This window comes from Rhipicephalus microplus, chromosome 9 (genome assembly GCF_043290135.1).
Source record: "Rhipicephalus microplus isolate Deutch F79 chromosome 9, USDA_Rmic, whole genome shotgun sequence".
In the NCBI taxonomy this organism is placed as follows: domain Eukaryota; kingdom Metazoa; phylum Arthropoda; class Arachnida; order Ixodida; family Ixodidae; genus Rhipicephalus; species Rhipicephalus microplus.
Window position 1 is genome coordinate 82126287 of NC_134708.1, and position 21104 is coordinate 82147390.

Below are 21104 nucleotides of genomic sequence, written 5' to 3' on the forward strand. Positions count from 1 at the left end.
GTTGCCTACGCGGGTGCACGACTGATCTGAAATATCGTCAGGTCGACAGTATGCCGAAAGTGAGCGCGTAACGGTGCTGAAACATTTTATCGATGAGAAGTGGTAGAAGAGGGGAACGATGAGCTCAGTGGTGAGCCATTGCTTGCAACACTTTTCACGGCGAACCACCATTTTCTCAAGCACTAATCTGTGAATAATTGATTGATATGTTGGGTTTAACGTCCCAAAACCACCATATAATTATGAGAGACGCCGTAGTGGAGGGCTCCGGAAATTCCGATCAACTGGTTTGTTTTTTTTTAACTTGCACCAAAATCTGAAACCTGTAAATGAAGCCCCATCAATCAAAGCGTCATAATTATGAGGCGAGAACCACGAGCGATGTCTGAATGAAATCCTTTAATTTCTGCACACAGGTGATAGAACACATTTCCGAGTAGTGACTCACTATCTGTTTACAACAATGCATTCTTAATAATTCGTTGCACGTCCTTTTTTTTTTATCCCCAAGAAAAAAGTTTGTTAGTTCACAAGCGCCCCACAGAACATTGGGCTGCAAGCCTAGGTTATGTGCCTGAGCTTCGGGCACTTCCTCTTTTCACGGGAAGATGCTCGCTTTTTGTGGAGTACCTTTGTGTAAAAACGCAAATGGGTGAGCAGAAAAAACTTGTTTACTTGATTTGTGAAGCTCGGACTAAGTTGTGTGCAGCCCAGTGTGACATTTTTTTTTTTTTCAAGCAGGAAACAAGCTCTTCCAAGCTGTCACTGTGAAGCTCGTTGTACCTAAAGCACTTTGAAAAAGTGATTTCAAAGGCGTCGACAAATGCGAAGAGCTTCTCCGAAAGTCCTACCCATAGGCGTCCACACGAGGGAGGCGAAGGGGGCTGGCCACCTGGGACGGGGGCGCTAAATCTGTTCTATCTAGATGGGTGGCGTAAAATCTGCCTCATACACTGATTTAATATAAAGGAGACACCTTGCAATAAACATTCGCCACCCCCCCCCTCCCCTGTACGGCAAGCACGCGCATGGGTGTACCCCTTTTAATGCGGACAGTTTCGCCCATCTAAGTGTGCTAGAAGTGCCGGGAGATGTACCTCTCGCTGAATTGCAGCTCGCACACAGCCGAGTTATCTGGAAGCAGCTTGTCAGCGCGCGGGATCGCTCTACGCCACTGCGCTAACAGAGCTTCGTCCTTTGAAACGCCGAACAACGCATGCTTCTTTTCAGCTGACTAATAGCCTGTAGTGAACCCGGGGGACGAAGCAATGACTTTGTTTTCGCGCCATGAGAGTGCATACAGAAGCACTGGTGTCATAGTGCCACCGCAATTAAAAAAAAAAAAACGAGGACGAACGTGCCCGACGAAACTGTCGGAAACGTGCAAACGACGTTTAAACGATTGCGCGCTCCCCCACGCGGCTCCTCCTTGGAAGCTTCAGTGCGCTCCGTAGGCGCCGCTTGCCGCTCATCACACTTCTCTATTCTAGTCACTGTAGCTTGGTCACTCACTGCTCAGCTTGCCATAGACAATGCGCCGGCCAGGCCGTCCGCGATGCACGTCAGCGTAAGCGACAGGCTGAATCCAATCATCTAAAGCTACACGACTGGCTGCGAAATCTCAAGCAATGACGAATGCTGCTGCACCGCCTAAGCGAAGGGAAGCCAAACTAGCAGGTTCTGTGGAGCTTACCAAGCATGGTAGCGTGTAATGATCGCAGCTACTGAAGCCACTGCTTTCGTTAAGCAACGATACCGAAAGGAAGAAAATGGCTAACTAGAATGAAACATTGTTTGCATAGCCCTTGCAAAACAATGCAAACATACGTTATCCGCTCGTGATTAAAAGGCTTAGAATAGTTAAACCTCAGCCATTTGTTTGTTGCGATAGCAATTATATGAACACTCCAGACGTCTTTTTGTCGCCGTTGTCACCGTGGTGTTAGGTATAAAGTTCAAATCGATAAGATCGCCTAGCGCATCTACTGTATCATGCACGCGTGAAAGCGCGCAAGCCCTGCTCACGAAAGTCGCTCAGAACTGCATGTAAACTTTGATCAAAGGGCCCAGTCGATCTACACGGGCTCCTTGGAGCATCCGTATTCCTTCGCGCTAGTTATTTGCAGTGTTACGCCACATCAGATGCTAAAGCAGCTACTCGCTAGCCTTACTAGCACTACACCATATAAAGCTCCAATATCTTGCTATCGCGTTCATTGACCTACTCTTGTAACGAAACTTTGTTTTTTTTTCTTTAAGTCTACCACATAAGGTGGGCAATTTAGTTCTCACTCATTGTCCTCTTCTCTTCTACCTTGTGTGCAGTAACCCGGAGGTGCCCTGTGAGAGCATACCTCGACCGGACCTGTCCTACTGGCAATACCCCTGATGTCCCTCACCACATCCGTGACGCACAAAAGAAACCCGTCTAGTCATCCGGGCCATCGGTGTTTCGCGCGGCGGCCACTTCCGGTCGTGCCGACCCTGAGGTTGCTGCGTAGCAGAGTCAACGCCACCTGGTGATTGAAACCCAGTGCACCTTTTGGAGGATCAAGTTGAGTCCGTGCCCGACAGTCATGAAATGTCGGCACCCTTGAAAATGCTGCGCCATATATAGTTTTTAATTGTGCCATATCGTGCTACCAACAGTATCACTCCGATGCGCGACTGACTTTGACGTGCATTCGAACAGGGTGTGTTCTTCGGATGTAGGAAGGTTAGCCTTACACAAATGTCTACGTAGGAATACTCGAAGAAATGTATAAAAGGTATTTCTTTATGAATAGCAGTTCGAAATCTTCATTAGCTAAAGCAAATTGAATGTGTACTTTTAGGTATAGATTAAGTAAGAGCATAAGTACAATTAATGCACCTGTTGAAGCCACTACCAGATCCAGTTTGCAATATCTGGGATGTTAAAAGTGTACACGGAGTACACACTCCCGTGTCCCAGTTCGAGTAACATAAGAAACCACATACACACAACAGATATAGAATGCCTAAAAAGTGCGTATAATTCACTACCGAATGAAATAGCTTAGAACAAAAGGCAGGTACAACACAGGTTTAGTTTGAACCTGTTTAAGTGTGTTTAGCATTCTTGCACATAATCATAGATCTTTGTCAAGCATGAATGAAAAGCGAGTACTCTTCAGTTATGGCTTTGAGCTAAATCTAAGCCACGTCACGCGAGTTCAGACCTCTCCGACTTCTTGAGTCACGTCAACCTATGGGTGAAATAACTCGCAGTTTTCTAAAAGGGAAACCTCCAGCCTTTACAAACACAGGCGTCTCAAAACGATCGGAAAGTTGCGCCAACCGTCGCAAAACAGCCCTACCGCTCGAAGTTCATTCAGGGAAAAATCGGTGTGTGGCCGCGCATCAATACAGAATTCTTCTCAAACGCTGTTTTCTTTCATTTCTTGCTTTTTTCTCGTTAATGCACCGTGAATGCCGATTTCGTGGTGGCTGGATATGGTGACATATGGGCAACACGCGGCAGATGCCCCGGCAAAACAAAAAACACCTCAGGAGTTGTGAAATGATACCCTTGCGCACTACTGTTAAATTGCAGAACAACATCGTTAAATAAGGCCACATTCTAGGAGCTGACATTTCTAAGAAGAAAGGTCAGTACATTGCATTGAAGCAAGTGCACTGCCCACACCATACTTTTAGGGCATCAAACAAAATCTATTGTTTTAATCTACACAAGACCAACACAAACCACAATTGTATCATACTGCACACAGAAAGTTCAAATTAATTTTATCTCCTGCATAGGCTTTTTATCAACTCCTTACTAACACTATTACGTCAGTATTTTCTCTTTTTTTTTCATCGAGCCAAAGAGCATGGCTCCAGTAACAATGCTATTCACAAAAGTACTATTTCACAGTCATCTTATTCATCTACCATAAGTTCTAGAAGTGTAGATCCATCTCGGTATTTACTGCTTCCTCATTAACAAAACCACGAACCTAACACGAAGCCCAAGGCATGCCTTCAAATGCAGAGATGAAAACGCAAAGCACTCTCTGTCAAAAGCGCAAAAGCTATTGCTAGATAGAGTAACGTTTAAGTAAATACAGCTGGAACAGCGAAGGACACACATTCCTAGCAATAATGGAGACTTCCTTGTACTAGCAACACTAGTCTGTGCGGCAAACCACTTTCATTGCAGAGTGCATTGGTGCATGGCATTTAACCAGAATGCTTCAAAAGAGACACACTTGAACATAATGTGCGAGCACTGTCACGTCACGCAGCCATCGTGATTATTTATGGTGGTCATTAACGCAAGTACACTCCCGTTAAGGCAAGTGAAACTCAACACACTAAGAACTGGATACAGCACACACGTTTTTAACAAATTCCTGGATGTAATAAAGGGAATCTAGCCTGTTTCAAAGTAGTATGAGGGCTAAGAGTTACATAAAAGGAATGTCAAATATATATATAGCTAGCTGTGCGATTCGGGTCGTAGTAAACTTCAGATGAACTGGCGTGCTTCCAGAAGCCTTTCTTTCTTGAATACAGGGACGAAGGACGTTTACCTTTGCCACCTTAGTATTATACAACTACAATGCCATCAAAAATAAGCTACATGAGCTGAAATGTGCGCCTTCTGCCACACTTATTTGCATTAGTTGCCGCCTAAGAATAAATGACGTCAGCATACACACAACAAAGGTAGTTTCAATGCGTCTAGAAATAAAAAAAAGAATTTATTTATTAATCATGTTTTAAGAAGTAACCCAAATAAACACATGAATGCTGCCGTATGCATGCGTTAGATAATGTTATGAGTGCATTTTGTGCCTTTGCAAATAAAGCACATTTCTATATGTTTTTGTGAATGAACCTGTTGTTCGTGGCAGTTTTGTGATGCCAGGCAGTCAATGAATGCTGAGGATGAGCCAGGAATGATTGACCACATGTGAAAAAAAAAAAGGATTGCAGTTCTCATTCAAGTATGATCATGCATGAAATGCTGAATAAATTGATTTCTCTTTAGTACGCTTGTGCATTGTTGATGCTCTTGATGTTGCTGCCTCGTAAAGGAGCTCTGCAACACTTCTATGCAACCATCGAATGGCTTCTTTAAAAGAGTTCATTGCCTCACGAATTGACCACAGCGAAAAAATGCTTAGAATCCGTCACCTACGAGCGTGAAGAGGAGCACCGTTAAGACTTTCCCACGGGCATCTTCTCGTTTTGCTGAATGTGCCTCCAATCGTGTGGCTTGACCCATGAATGACATAAGCTTATGCTTCTGCCAGAGGGCAGGGGTCGGGAGGCACCCACGATAAGCGTGCTCCTTCATGCAGGGAGGCAATGAACTTAGTCATTGTGTTATGACTATGTTCCTCCTTGGAGGGGAGCGATGGGGGGGGGGGGGATGTTGGGAAGGCTCCAGCCCACCCCTAGTGCCACCTCTGGCAGAGGGTAAGCTTTGCTCACTGCGAGTCTAGTACACTGTACTGCAAAAAAATCGCTTGTTGTCCTTGGCAAGCCGCACATCATCGATTCTGAAGTGGGCTTCATTGGCGTGAAATCACTTGTATAATTCGGCTAGTAGACTGTCTAGGCGGCTGGTACACAAAAAAAGTGGAGGCGACCCTAAACGTTGACTTATGCGTCTGGTAGTGTAATTCACACTTCGGCGTCCCTGCGCTCCGGTGTATTCCCTCGGCTGACATTATTGACAGCAATCTTTTGTGGAGTGCTCCCATCTCACACTTGAAGAAGGGGCTCACTTATACCACCCACGTAATGAAATTTCTCACCGGTAAAACTTAGGGCACATCATTATTGTCTGCCATGCTTGAGCTGTACAGAGCGCTCTTCTTGGCCTATTTGCGTTATAGCACACCCGTGCTTTCAACTGTTGGGTAAACTAACATCCTGGTCCTGCAAAGCATTCAAGGCCAAGTTGTTCGCACATGTTTGGGGTTACCTACGTGGGCTAACATAATTGCAACAATCGCCAGTGCCAAAGACAACCCAATTACAACATACACAACTGTCGACATACTCCGGGTGCATATTCGCCATATATACAGACTGCCTAACCACCACCTTGCTAGCTTGCTACTAGACAGACCGATGGCAGAGTTCTCTAGAGTGGTTGCGTCTAACAAGCATTCCATCTCCTAGAGGTCCTCATCCACAACCATACTGTTATGCCCGAGGTGGTGCCTGCAAAGACCCCCTGTGCACCTTGAAGTGCCGGGGATATACAAAAAGGCTAGCCTGTCATCTGCAGTCCTCAAGCAGATTTCATTATACCTTTTTTATATACAGTAGATTTTCAGTTAACGGAAATCTGTTAAATAGAACTACTGCTTAAACCGAACTATTACCTCTGCACTACTTGGTTTCGGGCTTGTATTCTGCACTCATGCTCACCTCTCAGTAAACGGAACTACTGTTAAATGAAACATAATTTCCCGGTCCCTTCAGGTTCCGTTTACTGAGAGTCTACTGTATCGTATGCAAACCCAACTCATAATTATATGGATGGTTCAGTCTCTGAAAGTTCGACAGGTGCCTTTGTGACTACATCTTGGTCAATCACCGTCAAGTTCAAGACTTCACACGTCACAACATCTACGGGCTTCGACTACGCCGCCCTTTTAGCCGCAATTAGATTTGTTATGCGAGAATCCCCTGGAAAGTGGGCTATAATCTGTGACTCCAAGGCCCCTTCAATGTGTGCGAAGTCTATGACACGGGAACTACCATCAGATGGTGTCTCAAATCAATTAAATCTGTCATCATGCCACTAAACAAGGACATGACATTCTTTCAATTACTGCCAGGTTACTATGGGATCGGTGGTAATCACCTCGCCGACAGCGCTGCTCGATGTGCCCACGACGGAGCACCCACACTTCTCCTACCCCTGTCAAGGATTGACGCCGCAAGAGACCTTCCCCACATCAGGCATAGTGCCACACTTATGCATTGAAATCTGCAACTGAACTTCACTCAATGCCCACAGAACCTCACTTCATTGCTCAAATCACAGGTACTATCAAAGACTTCACAACGGGACGCTACAATGCTGTGTCAGTTGCGTGTCGGCGTTGCCTTCACCAATTCATTAAGTTATCGGATTGGTATGGCTGACTTTCCCAACTGTTATAACTACGATTGCATAGAACCTTTAGACCATGTCCTGTGCCATTGTCCAGACCTTTTTCCTTTTCAAGTCTGCCAGTCTGTGCAGGCAGGCAGACTTGGCGCAGCGGCTGCGCCGACTGTCTCCGTTGGTGGACAAGCGTGCTAAAATGCAGGCAAGGGTCGCTTTTCCTCCGAGGCACGTCTCTTTGCACGGAGATCCCAAGACAGGGATAGCCAGCCAGGCAACAGCTACGTTTTAACGACAGTTCTCGAAGGAATGTGAGGCAGAACACCTTCAGCATAGTTTACATTGACGCCGCAGTTGGCACTTGCACACGTCGTCATCCCTCCTTGTTTTTGCGCAGCAAGGCGCGGTCATAACAACGCCTGACGTGACGTTCTTGGAACATCAGATGGATGCAAATGTTAATGAGTTCTGCGGAAACACACAAGGTGGCGGAACGTTTAATAAAGGGAAACAAGACAACCACCCCTTTGTAGCATGAAGCCACAATGGCTTCGTGCTACAAGCAGGAGGTTGTCTTCTTTACCTTTATTATCAAATGGATGTGTAGATGGATGCCAAACTTTATTGCTAGTTCGGAGGCGTATGATGCTTTTTTTTTTCAGTTCAAGACCTTTGTTTTTACGGCAACCAATCTAGATTACGTCTAGCGTCGGTTTTGACCAGTACAACGTCGTGGTGCACTTTCTTGAGAACGAGGCGATCAGAGTTTACGAGGCATGCTTGACCTTGCCAGCCTGCTACTCATGTTTTTTTATCTTTTTTAATAACATCGTAGTTTCGACAGCCACGTGGCACGCATCTTGGGATAGCTAGGCCTTGAAACCGTGGAATCGACAAGCCTCGTGGGTGGTCCGGTATTATTTTTATATGTATACACAGCTTCTGTTCATTAAAAAATCTGTTCGAACTGGATGGGCCGCAAGAAGAGGAGGACACAGTTCGAGCGCTGTCTAACAACTGAAGTTTATTGAAAAAATAAATAAAAGTGAACGCAACGAATACCTGACCCATCCGGGCGCAGATTTAAGTGATGGAAAATACGTGGTTGAGCGTGTGTATACTACGAAATCTAGTAAGCAAGTACCCTAGGTGGTTTGAATCTGCATTCATTCTCCATATTTTTGATAAAGGACGTTGCGGCGAATTTACGAGTCTTTTTAGCTTTGAGTTTAAGCATAATGTTGACAGTCTTAATGAAAAGTCTTCTATGCCGGGGTTGCCTAAGCCAGCTTTGTAGGCTAATCTCTGGCGCTGGAGTATGGCTGCTCTTGCATAGTCTGCGACGGGCCGTGGTTCGACCCTATATACTTAGTCTGTGAAAGGCCTAGCATCAGCCAGGAAGGCCACGTTAGGCCTATAAGGTCAAAGAGCTTTTTAGGCTTTACACGGGTAGGGTGAACTTCTTTTTTTTTTCCCTACATGTGCATTGACGTCACCGTGGCTGCTATGTCTGGGTACCAGCTGGCTGAGACGCCACGTGCACTCTTACTCGAACACACAGAGCAAGAAACTGTGACGTCAGATAAGTGCCGGGGCCCCTCAAGTTCCTTTGTGTTCCCCTAAGCCATAGCCTCCTCTATAACTTTGTGCCTAGTGGTCGGTCCCTCAGCGCCGTCCCCCGATTCTCTCGTTTTGCGCCTCGGTGCTCCGCCAGGGGCGCTCACATCCCATAATAGCTGTGGTCACTAATTAGTGACCACTAACAGATGTGGTTACTAATCTTTTAAAGGATATCTATAAAGGTAACAAGGTAATTATAAAGTAGGAAAAACAGGTATCCAAGTCTGCAGAGGTAAAACTGGGGCTTAGGCAGGGGTGTCCCCTGTAACCCTTATTATTCACGATGTACCTACAAGGATTAGAGGCCAAATTAGAGGGAAGTTGACTGGGCTTCAACCTCTCTTTCGTCATAAAGGAAAACTCATTGAACAGGCACTACCAGCATTGATGTACGCAGTTGATATAGTGCTAGTGGCCGACAACAAGGAAGATTTGCAGAAATTGACGGACATCTGCGGAAATGAGGGAGATAGGTTAGATTTCAGATTCAGTAAGAAAAAAATCAGCAGTCATGATTCTTAATGATAATGAAGGTAGTGAGCTTAGAAAACAGGAGGTCACGCTAGAGATAACAGATAAATAAAAATATCTGGGCGTATGGATAAGCAATGGGACCGAGTACCAAAGGGAACACGAAATATACGTGACGACTAAAGGTAACAGGAATGCAGCAGTGATGAAAAACAGGGCGCTGTGGAATTAGAATAGGTATGACGTTGTGAGAGGAATATGGAAAGGGGTCATGGTTCCTTGTCTGACATGCGGTCTTGTGGAATGCGGTCTTGTGCATGAGATCAGAAGTTCAAGCAAGATTAGAAATTAAGCAACGTGGAGTAGGTAGGCTTGCTTTAGGAGCTCACGGGAATACACCAAATCAGGGAGTACAAGGTGATATGGGATGGACATCATTTGAGGGCAGGGAAGCTAGCAGCAAGATAAAATTTGAGAAGCGATTGAGAGAAATGGGGGAAGAGCGTTGGGCTAGGAAGGTTTTCAGCTACTTGTACATGAAGAATGTCGATACAAAATGGAGGAAGCGAACCAGGAAGTTGACTGGTAAATACTTAGAAAACAGCAGGTGGCCAAACCAAAAAGAACTATCGGTTAAGAAGAAAGTGAAGAAAACGGAGACTGACATGTGGAAAATGGGCATGATTAAGAAGTCCGCACTAGAGATCTGTCGAACTTTTAAGCAGGAAATTGCCAAGGAAAGGATCTATGATAATACTCGGGGTAGTTCTCTACTGTTTGAGGCCAGGACGGGAGTATTGCGAACTAAGGCTTATCGGGCCAAATACGAAGGGGTAGACACGGTATGCAGTGCGTGTGGCGAGGAAGAAGAAACTGCGGAACACTTGATAATGTTTTGTAAAGGGCTTCACCCTATAGTTCAAGATGATGGCGCAGACTTTTTCAAAGCACTGGGGTTTAGCGACAGTGAGGGCAAAATAGACTTTAAGCGGGTAGAATTAACTAAGAGGAGGTTATCTGATTGGTGGCTAAAGTCAAGGCACGAGCGAAAATTAAACCCTTCACTGCAAAGTACGAATCCTCAACCTTACTATTTAAGGGAAAAAAAAAAATCTAGTTTTGGTTCATTAAGTATTACGGCTTGATGGCGCTAGCCACCGCCCGATCTAAAGGGTACAGCCATACATCCATCCATCCAGCTCGCGCCGCCGCGCTAGCTGCAGCAGCAGGCGCACACCGCTACGCCGCGGAATTCCCGTCGCTCGCTAATTTGGTTTGTCGTGCTCGATGTAAAACTCTGCTTGGCCCATTGTGTTTTCTGCTTGCCATTGATGATTTTTCTGGCATGGTACGTCTCCCCCAAGAGCTTCGTTAACTGCAGCGCTCGCTGAGACAGCCGTGACTGTATCAAGTGCGCTTTCTCCCAACTTTTGGCCGATTCGGGTAAGTTCTTTGTTAAAGTGTTACATCGTCAAGAAATCCGCTTTCTGCAAGGAATCGTGCCTAAACGCTGTATTTTTGTTATCTGCAGCACTACCGTAAAAAAAAAAAAGGCGGCTGTCCATGCATGGTCAGAAGTTTGGCTGCGCCCCGAACGCTCCACAATGCCGTACTGCTGCGTACCACGCTGCAAATCATGGAGCGGCCGGAAAGAAACCGGAGTATCTTTTCACGAAATTCCGAGCGACCAAGAACTTCGCGAAAAGTGGCTTAACGTAATCTCGAGAGACAACTGGACCCAGAACAGCACATCTTGCTATTCTACCGTTTGCGGCCGACACTTCGTCCCGTCCGACTTTAAAGAAGGGTGCACGACGCGAAGACTGAAAAAAGGCTCCGTGCCCAGCGTCTTCCACGAGGACCCGTCGTATTTGCAACCTTGCAAACAAACCGAAAGAAGCGATGCGGCCCTCAGGAAGCGTGCTGCGGCTGTGTTAACTGGCCAGCCAGCAAGAAAAAAAAAAAAGAGCAGTCGGTGGTGGCGCACCACATGTGTTTACGGACTTACGAGATGACCAGTCGTGCACTTCGGACGCCCTACTTGTTGAAGAAGTGCCCAACTCCAGCAGCAGGACTGACCAAGGCTTCGTCCCGAGAACGGCGCAGGTGGATAGAGCAGTGCAAGTAGCCTCGAGGAGAGTCTCTTCCCCTTGTTGAGACCCTCGAGGAAAGTCTCGACAGGGGGAAGACGTTGCTCCGAACGCCAGATGTTGCTGCACTAGCAATGGTTGGGGGCTATATTGCAACGACAGTCCACGAAACCATTTCCTGTGATGAATGCTTCACTCTTGTGACTAAACCAAACACCTCTGTGCCATCGGATGCCTTAATTAGGCACCAGGACAGAGGTGGACTCCTCTATCCATCAACTGAGCTCGTAATGGTTCTCCATTCTCTAAAGAATTACGCGGAAGTTTTCCTCGCAAAAGCAAGAAAGATGAACCAGCCACTGAAGACTGCCGTTGACAACGCCGCGGAAATACTACAGAAACGTGACAAACTCAAGTGCTCGACCCCTTGACACCATGAAAAACTTTTGGAGGTTGTGCTCCTGAAGTTTCTCCGCCCACTTTTTGTGAACTTCGCGACGATTGTGACTGACAAACACGACTTGGCGAAAGATTTCCATGTTAAACCGTTGTCTCGAAAAGTGCTTAAGCTTTGAGCGCGAAATCAAATGAAAAAGCTCGCATTGCATTCTGCATACAGTGCTGGTGTTAAAAATTTTATGTGTGTGCACTTCTTAACGTATACGCATAATCCAATGCAATGTAGACGGTTTCTAGACCGTCATAAACGCAAGCGTGCATAGGCTGCGTCTACTGTTATTATGGGATCAGTGCGGCTTCTGGCGGCAAGCGCCGGAACTATGAGGGACGGATGGCGCATATGTATTTAGCGCCAATGCGCGGGCACGAAAGTTATATAGGAGGCTATGCCTAAGCACGGCTGGCGAACAGAAGAAGGTGGAGGGAGCACAAAAGAATGCGGCGACCGAATGACTGCCTGTCCTTTATTTTGGTAACAAAACACAACACCCCCTAAGTGGATCTTAGCTGTACAGCACCTTCACAAGGATTCAATCTATCAATAACTTTGGTCTGTGCAAGAAAAAAGTGGTGTCAGGCTCTCTCCTGGGCCATGGCTTTTTCAAGGATTTCCTTCATGATGGGGTAGACTGATGCAAACTCCTTGCCCTGTCGTTGGCGCACGGTCTGCACGTATGACTCCATCGCACCACTGCGACATGAGGCATAATAAAACAGAGTGTCTGCATCCAATGACGTGAAATGAAGCTCACAAAGTTCAGTAGGTTAGAAATGAAAACATGCAAAAGGCTTCAGACAATGACAAAGTCAACACTAGTCTAACAGCATTTCGAAAAAAATTTTTTGGAGAGGGGGAGGGGGGTTAGCGTCAAATGGATGGGCAAGCACTGAAGATGTAAGCATGCATTGAGAAAGGGGTGTACCAGGCATTTTTTTCAGGGGGGGGTTCACATCTGGGACGGCTAACTTTGGCTTCTGATGATAGATGTGAAGGTGCGTAAATAGTTTATTATCGCCCACAAAGTTGAAGCATGACACAATTTCAGAGGGTGTCAGAAACTCTTCAACTCGCCCCGTCGTTGTGGTCTAGTGGTTAATGTACTCAGCTGCTGGCCCGCAGGTCGCAGGATCAAATCTCGGCTGCATTTTCGATGGAGGCGTAAATGCTGTAGGCCCGTGTACCGAGATTTGGATGCACATTAAAGAACCCCAGATGGTCGAAATTTCCGGAGCCCTCCACTCAGTGTCTTTCATAATCATATGGTGGTTTTAGGACGTTAAACCCCACATATCAATCAATCAACTTCTTCAACCCCCCCCTAGTTACATTCCTGAATAAGCATGAGTGCAACTAAAACAATTATTTCCATCGTGTTTTCAAAAGGTAGTTTCAGTTCCCGCAGAATGCTGATGTCACGAGACTGTAGGAGCTCCTCATACAGAACACGTCGGGACCGTGGCTAGGCTAAGACAAACATTTATTGCCATAGCGCGGGTTCATGTAGCGTTGTGCGAGAGGGGTTATGGGGAAGGGAAGGAGAAGCAGTGGTGATAACGGCTGCTTCGGCTGGCGTGACGCCCTGGGTACATCAACATTCTCACAGGAGATATCGTGACATTTACAGGGTTGCTCAGCTTGGTGACACACAGCACACCGTTGTTGACACACATGCACCAATTTTGAATGCCTTTGTACCTTACGTCATCGCAACTAGCCATACTTGCACATAATGTCACGAGAAATCATACTGTATTCAGACATTAAGATAGTGTCAATGTTAGTTGGTGCATTATATAAATCAACTTTAATGTCAAAACAAAATATCTTCTCAGCATTTAATAAGCTTCACACATGCCCAGAGCGATCTCTGTATTCAAATTTATGGTATTTACTCGCATAATGAAGGCAATTTTTTTCTTTAAAAAATCGGAGCGAAGTTGGGGGTGCTTTTATTGTGCGGGCAAACTTTATATATATATTTTTTTTTTTCGGGATGAGCAAAAATGCGGAAAGGCAAAAAAAAGTTATGTCACTTAGCCTTTCGCAATTGACTCGTACAGAGTTTGGGAACAACTTCTCTGTTGCACTTCACTTAACTTCAGTCGTTGATGGCACTATCTTCTGCAAGCAGTCCCCACGCTGCTCGCGCATGCCATTAAAGCGTTTCGCGTCCAAATCGTTTAACCGCAACAATGGTATCTGCTGTGATCTCGAGGGCCACCCAGAAGCGTTGGCAGAAGCACAGCTTTGCGGCAACCTCGCGCAGCGACCCCAATGCTGCCGTTGACATTGTAGTAACTAATCAACATTGCAGCAAGCAACCACTGAAACATCAAAACGAACCATCAATAACAAGATGACTGATGACAGTATACGGCCACTGCCTTGCTGTCCACATGAGAAGTTACTGTAGAAAAGGTAGCTTATGTCTTGCCTTCCTTGAACTACGCGCAGATAACAATCACGAAGAGCGAATTGCAACCAAAGCGACAATTGGGGGTGCTACCATGTTACAGGATTATTCATGATCCTTTCTGGGCGACAAGCGACTTTCCTCTGGTTTTCTAGAAACCTGTGATGCGATGGTGATGAATGGCCTTTCGCGACAGCCATGGTGACAGAATATCCTGTCATCGTCGCTCGAAAATTGCGTGCATATGATTGGGCCACAGAACACCTATATAGGTTGGGCCTTAAAGTTTCGTATTTGCAGGAAGTGACTGTTGGTGGGCGCGGGCAGTTTCATGACTTTCGCTCACTGTGTGCTCATCAGCTGCGATGTCTCTACACTCGCACCGTTCGTGAACCCCGCTGTGGCGGATAGATAATTAAAATAGACTGGGGACGTGTCGCGCAAGGATAGAAAGAAAAACAATACGGCGTGCGGCAGCGTGCGAAGATGGGAAAGAGGGGCCGAGGTAACTGAAGGGTTTCAGCATAATAATAAAAAACGGAAGAGATACAGCAAGCAAGAAGGCGCCTTGTGTCGGTTAGCGGGGCTGCAGCGGATGAATTTAGGGGGTGCGTTTATTACGCGGGGAAAAAGAAATCCAAATTTTGACGACTGAAGTTGATGGTGTGTTCATTATGCGAATGCGTTCATTATACGAGTAAATACGGTATTTATATGGCAGAGCAAACTTTTCAAAATTGGTGTCAGTCCCCTTTCTAACATTATTCTTCGTGCACCAGATAAGGCTACCAGGGCATACGCTTCTCACAGAGCACAAGTAAGCGAGCGCTTGTGCCTTTTGTGACACACAGCAGGCATCGAATATGCACCATCAAGCACTACAGGCCTAGTTGAAAGAACATTCAGGTTTTGCAAGTGCTGGGACAGACGTCGCTAGTGCCAATTATTGGCCAACCTTTCTCCTCCACGAGCAGGCCAACTCACCGCACTAGGACTAGCCGCTCCTTCTCGGACGTGTGCTCATCGAGCCATTTTGAATAGCGACTGCGGGACCAGGATGCCGCCTGCAACAATAGGAAGTGATCAAGCAACATTGATGATAGCTGGCCGAGTACGCGCATGACTGTAGACGAAGAAGCCAATGAGAAACATTGGTGGGCCCAGAAGAAGAAGGGGAGAGGAGGAAGCTGGAAAGCGACAGGACTAGCTTTGTCCTGCTGCCTTCCTTTTTTGCGTTTGTTGTTCCCTGCTGGTTTTTGCCATCTATCCTGACTGAAACCCCAGTAAACGTGTGCTTGGCATCAGAATAAGATGCATCAGGCATCTCAATACACTGGCTCGAAGGTGGAAAACGTTTCAAGTGTGGTCTGCAGCATAATGAGCATCTGGGCTAGAGGTCATGGGTTCAAATACTTAGGAAAACTTCTTTAAAGTTTGTTATGTTATCATTCTTTTTCATTTTTTTCCTTCGCTTTTTCTTACTTTTAAGGATTGAGTCTCTGCTACTGCAAAAAGACAACCAACACTTCTGTGCTTTTCACTTATAAGGAGGCTTTCAATGCTCAGTCATTAAAGAAAGCAAGAATTCTGTACACAAAAATACCAGGCCCTGCTTAGGCGGCAGGGCCTGTGTTCGTGGCTCCTTCATTAGTGCCATCTGTGACGAGCCAACGCTGCAGCGGTGATCTTGTTGTACCAGCAATTGTCACAGCCTTGTCTCTGCATCACCATTACTATCTATTGGCAGCAGTGATTACGCCTCAGATACCAGCAACAGCAGAGTGATGAAGGCTATGATTATGCCAGCAGCATGCACCAAATACACATCACGGCTACCTTGTCTGGCAAAATATTGAAATACTAGGAATAAAAAAAAGCGTCAGAACTCTTGATCACTTATAAGGTGACACTGCCAAACCTATAGATGTTAAAGGTTGCAGCTTACACACAGATAATTTCTAAATACTGGAACTTTTGTTAAACACAACACATTTTCCTAGTCCCTTGAGGTTCCATTTATTGACAGTCTACTGTATATTTTTCCAAGAATTTTCGTTCAGTTCTGGCTCAGGTTTCATATGGCTGTGGCATTACATAGGTACACAAGTATCAAATGAAATGTTTGTAGCTGCAAATAACATACATTTCATCGAAAAAAAAACCTACTCCATACTACATCCAAATTTTCTAACACTTGCACACCCATACTATGTATTTGGTGCACTGCCCCTCTTACAATATGTCCCCCAAGGCAATGTACTAATAAATAAATAAATTAAGAGGAAGTACTTGTTCCTCCTAATTTCTCATTCATTCCCTGATCCACTGTGTCATGCTACCAGTCGAACCCCGGACAAAAACAATCCCACACATGGCACGCACCTCGTACGGTGAGCGAAGTTCGGGTGGTGCTTTGGCAAACAGGAAGTGCAGCATCAACGAATGAGGCACCACATCGCCCAGCATGGGGGACTGGGCCACATGCTGGGGACTCTGGAACAGCAAGGGACGCAACGCCCGAAGCACCTGCACACGCATTAACAACAATAGGCCTTCATGCACTCGGGCCTTGATATAACAAACCCAGATATAACAAAAAATTAGTTATAGCAAAGCACCCTTGAACCTCATTATAACAAAGTTGCTTCTTAAACGAAAGTTTGTATATCCAGAAATTCGTTATAAGCTTTAATTCCTAACACTGTCAATTGCAAGACTATTTTTCATTTACTTTGTTATAACCGGTATTTCGTTATATACGTGCTCGTTATACTGAGGTTTGAGTGCAAATGAGGAACATTGTGACAATAGATAGAGTGTTAAGAGTATATCTTTCCAACGAATTTTCGGATATAACGAACTGATTTTCATGTCAGCTGCAACTGTGCTATAATGAGGCTTGAGTGAAGTGACTGCCAAAATAATCCATTGCAGTTGAACCCTCATATAACAAACATGCACCAATTTTCATTTTTTATATGACACGACCTTTACAAGCAGGGTACCATGTATGAGTTTTCTTATCAACCTCTATTTCTATGTAGGCCTGCTCGTGCCTTTTATACCCATTGATCTCTTGCCTCAAGGTCTCTTACAGAGAGGTTCGACTGTACCGCATTTCAGGTTCCGCACTGCCCTCACTTTTCATTACAGATGAAAACTTCACTAGGTACAATTTGCCAGTTGCTGCATGTACAAGAAGTAATAAAGGAAACTGCGAGTAAATTTATATCAGAAACAGTATTTGAAGTTGGGAATAAAGAACCAGTTCAAGAAGTAAGCAAACTCTACTAAACCCCCAAGGACTTAATAAAGAAATGACAGCACATGAAAGTGACAAATTCAAAATCAAAAATAGAATTTGCTGAGCTGACAAATATGAGTAATGAAAAAAAAAAATTAAGTCAGAGACATGAGAAATTATAGTGCAAAATAGACAGAGCAGGCAGAGGGAAACTGCGTTTAGGAAGGACAAAATGTACATACTGAAACATAAGCAGGGCGAAATTACTTGCATTTTCAATGACATAGCAGAGGTAGCACAAAATTTCTACTCAAAAGTGCACAGTTCACAGATAAGTCATCCATCCTCAAATGAAAGCAAAGCAAAAAAGGGGAAAAAATTTCCATAAGTAACTGGTACAGACGAGATTAGAAAGAACACATGAGGTCTGCGCAGCAGAGAAGGTATACCAGTCTTCTCAATTTGTTCAAATGTTACTAAGTAAATTCTAGCTACGGTAATTTCGATCAACTAACTTGGTTTCAGCATTTGTGGATGTTTGGTACTCTGAAAAGTGTTACACAAAACAATTTGTGTATCGAAAATTCTTCAACATAGCCTAAGCCTTTGTTCCTGAACAGGCAGTGTACTTTCATTAGTATACTGATGGTCTTCATGAAGTGGGTTGTAAGCAAACACAAGATGCTTTCGCACTACTCATTCTCCACAGAGCCCATGCAACCCACCTTGTAGGGACGACCCAAGTCGGCCAGAGGCTGGCCCATAGGTGCCAGCGCCATTTCCATGTGGGCAAAGTCGGCAGCCAGCCGCATCTTGCCGCCCTCAGCCAGCGGCCGAACTAAGCTTGCATGCCGCACGAGCAGCTCCAAGGCACGTGACGCCAGATCCCGCAACCTGTGAACAATTTCAATGCCCCTTTCTACATTGCTGAAATTTACAAACCTTTATTGCTACTAACACTGATGGTAGTACAAGTTCCACTTCCCAATCAGTTTACCTTGATAAAAATTAAATACAGTACAAACTATGTGCGCCACGAGGAGCATCGGATGACAGTTTCCGCGGTTCGGAATAACCTTTTGTTTGAGCCGAGGTAGAGTAGGCCTAGGAGGACTTCCATTGCTAGCGTGGGTGGTGTGCTTTATAGAGAGCGAGGAGATCAGTCGTGGTGGCATGTTTGAACTTGTCGGCACATTGAGTTTTTTGCTGCTCGCAAGTAGTTTTTTTTTTTTTTTTAATACAGTGAAACCTCGTTAAACCGTACCCGCGTAAGCAGTAGTTTCGTTTTAAAAGCAGTGAAGTCAAATCCCCGACTCGGCAGCCATTGAACATAATGCATTTTGTATCCGCATAAGCCGTACCAGCTTATCGTGTATGTATCGGTTAATAAGTAGTTTTTCCAATTTTCGTTGCGCACTCGCCGCAGCACGTCGTCCCCCACTGGGCGTCCCGACAGAACAGCAAGCCCCAGAGATCGAAACATGCCTCGTTTGTTTGTGTTGATGATGATGGCGGTTGTGTTGATGAGCGCCATCTCTTGGATTTTTTCGCAACAAGAAGCACTCGTCCGGCTAGGCTTCTAGTGTTGTCCACGCGATGGCGCTTTGCACAAACACTGTGTGCGCTTGTTTTGGTTTCTTTGTTCCTTTGGCACCGTGCATAGGTGTTCTCTGGTTCATCCGTGCCGTACAGCTCTCGCCTCGTTTTTCACGTGTTGTGTATGTGTGATTGTGCTGCTTCACACTTGCGTCATGCCGAAGCTGAGACAAAAGCATCGAGTGCTGAAAATAGAGGAGAAATTGGACATAATTCGTGCTATTGAAAGTGGCACGAAAAAATCGGCGTAAACATGACTGCAACCGACAAAACTCCGTTCCTCATGACTGGAAAGTCGGCGAAGCCTAGATGTTTCAAAGGCGCCTGGTTGCCATCAGGGGTCATCTATCACAGCAACACCAAAGCATGGATGACGGCAAAACTCTTTGAGGAGTATGTGGCCTCATGGATCGTCGTTTTGCGGCTAAGAACAGAAGAGTTGTTATTATTTTAGACAACGCTTCGGCGCACGTTGCCCTGGACAACCTGACGGCTGTGAAGTTGGTGTTTCTGCCACCAAACACAACAGCAATTGCCCAGCCCTTGGACCAAGGCATCATTCGAGCTGTAAAACAGCTCTACAAGAAGAATCTGCTGCGCAGATTTCTTCTCGCCATTAAATGTGGCAAATTATTCTCCATCGACATGATTGGCGCGATTCACCTGCTCGAATACTCGTGGCGGCAAGTTGAAGCAACGACAGTTCAAAATTGCTTAAAGCATGCTGGCTTCAGTGAGTGTGCAGGGGACGCAGATGACGCCAGTGACACCATCGACCAGACTTCGGACAACGTAGACGAAGCTTGCAAAACTCTGCTAGCTGAAGTGCTGGAGCGGCAGGGCGTTACGGAAGGCATTTCCTTCCCCGACTTCAGAGACGCAGACAGCGATGTGCAGACATCTCCAGACATGTCCGACGAAGCCATTGTTGCCTCGGTTGTCGAAGTGTCGCCAATGATAGTGATGAGGACGACATGGAAAGCCACAACACGGGTGATCCAGGTCCGACAGTGGCCGAAGCTGCGCATTGCGTCAGCGTCATGCGGGTATTTGCCGAGAAGAGGGGGCTGGCGGAAAAGCTGGCTCACAGCATAAGTGAGTTTGAGGCCGCTGTCGTTGCTGCTAGGCCGCCGCGTCGTCAAATGAAGATTACAGACTTTGTCACGCGAAGTTAATAAATTACTGCATGTTTTTTGTTCTTTCATCGCACTCCCTGAAGGTTTCTTTTTTTTGACAGGTAAGTGAGCGACCTGACGCTATTTCGGTTAAGTAGTACTACGGTTTAGTACGTGCTTTTTCCGAGCTCCGGCCAACTACGGTTTAACGAGGTTTCACTGTATTATGGAGTTGTTGGTACAAGAGCCATGTGGTCCGCATCCTGGGCTTAAAGCACGTTGAACAAGGCTTGATTGTAGACCAAGCCTAAGGCGAGTGAGTACACAAGCCTCATAGGTGGTCCGAGCTTCTGTAAATTGCTTCTTCCATCTTTTCGGCTCAGGTAGTTGGGCGTTGCTTTGTTGTCTTGCGGCTCGACGCCATCCGAGACGGTGGGCACCGACCGCTCGGTAAGCTGCTGTGTGCGGTGAGCAAGTAGGGCCACCTTGCAGCGTGGATGTATCCTTGCGGCTGCCTCTTCTGCACCTATGCTGAGTGCTGGTTGGATTCTGGTTGTTGTCGAGCAACTCATTAGAGCCTAAGGCCTGTCGCACGTAGGAGACAGTTAGGCGGATTGAGGCATTGAGGTGTCGCACTCTGCTTCCGTCATTTTTTTCTTTATTTTGCAATGCATAAGCTAAAAAAACAACCTTTGTTTAATTTGAGCTGGGCGTCTCGGTCGCCGTCGATGTATTTGCCAGCAGTACTAACCATCGTACGATGAGGGCGAGGAGCCCGAATCTGCCTTCCCTTTGCCTTACTGCATTGTTCTTTCGAATGTTTTGAGCGTACGCAGTGGAAGTGATGCAACCCTAATCTGACTTTCTTCTGCACAACATTTGCGCCACTCGCCAGGAATGCAATCGGGACATCGGGCGATGCACATCGCAACTGCAACTGCCTGCAGTCCGGCACCTCGTGAGTGCTGGTTGCAACCAGAAGACATGTCAGCACGAGTG

At 45.9% G+C, this 21104-nt stretch overlaps 2 protein-coding genes across 2 annotated transcripts in view; one reads left to right on the plus strand and one right to left on the minus strand.

Moving 5' to 3' along the window:
• LOC142771949 (salivary peroxidase/catechol oxidase-like) overlaps nt 1–5019 on the plus strand; it is a 97625-nt gene extending 92606 nt beyond the window's left edge. The window contains exon 15 of the mRNA XM_075873955.1: nt 2326–5019. Within this exon, the coding sequence (XP_075730070.1) occupies nt 2326–2389 (64 nt within the window). The 3' untranslated portion in view covers nt 2390–5019. The remainder of the gene's footprint in view (nt 1–2325) is intronic.
• Nucleotides 5020–12186: 7167 nt separating this feature from the next.
• fws (Conserved oligomeric Golgi complex subunit 5 four way stop) overlaps nt 12187–21104 on the minus strand; it is a 45419-nt gene continuing 36501 nt past the window's right edge. Inside the window, exons 16-19 of the mRNA XM_075873956.1 lie at nt 18120–18288; nt 16533–16676; nt 15135–15214; nt 12187–12427 (exon numbers count right to left, since the gene is read on the minus strand). Coding sequence (XP_075730071.1) covers nt 12310–12427; nt 15135–15214; nt 16533–16676; nt 18120–18288 — 511 coding nt within the window. The 3' untranslated portion in view covers nt 12187–12309. The remainder of the gene's footprint in view (nt 12428–15134; nt 15215–16532; nt 16677–18119; nt 18289–21104) is intronic.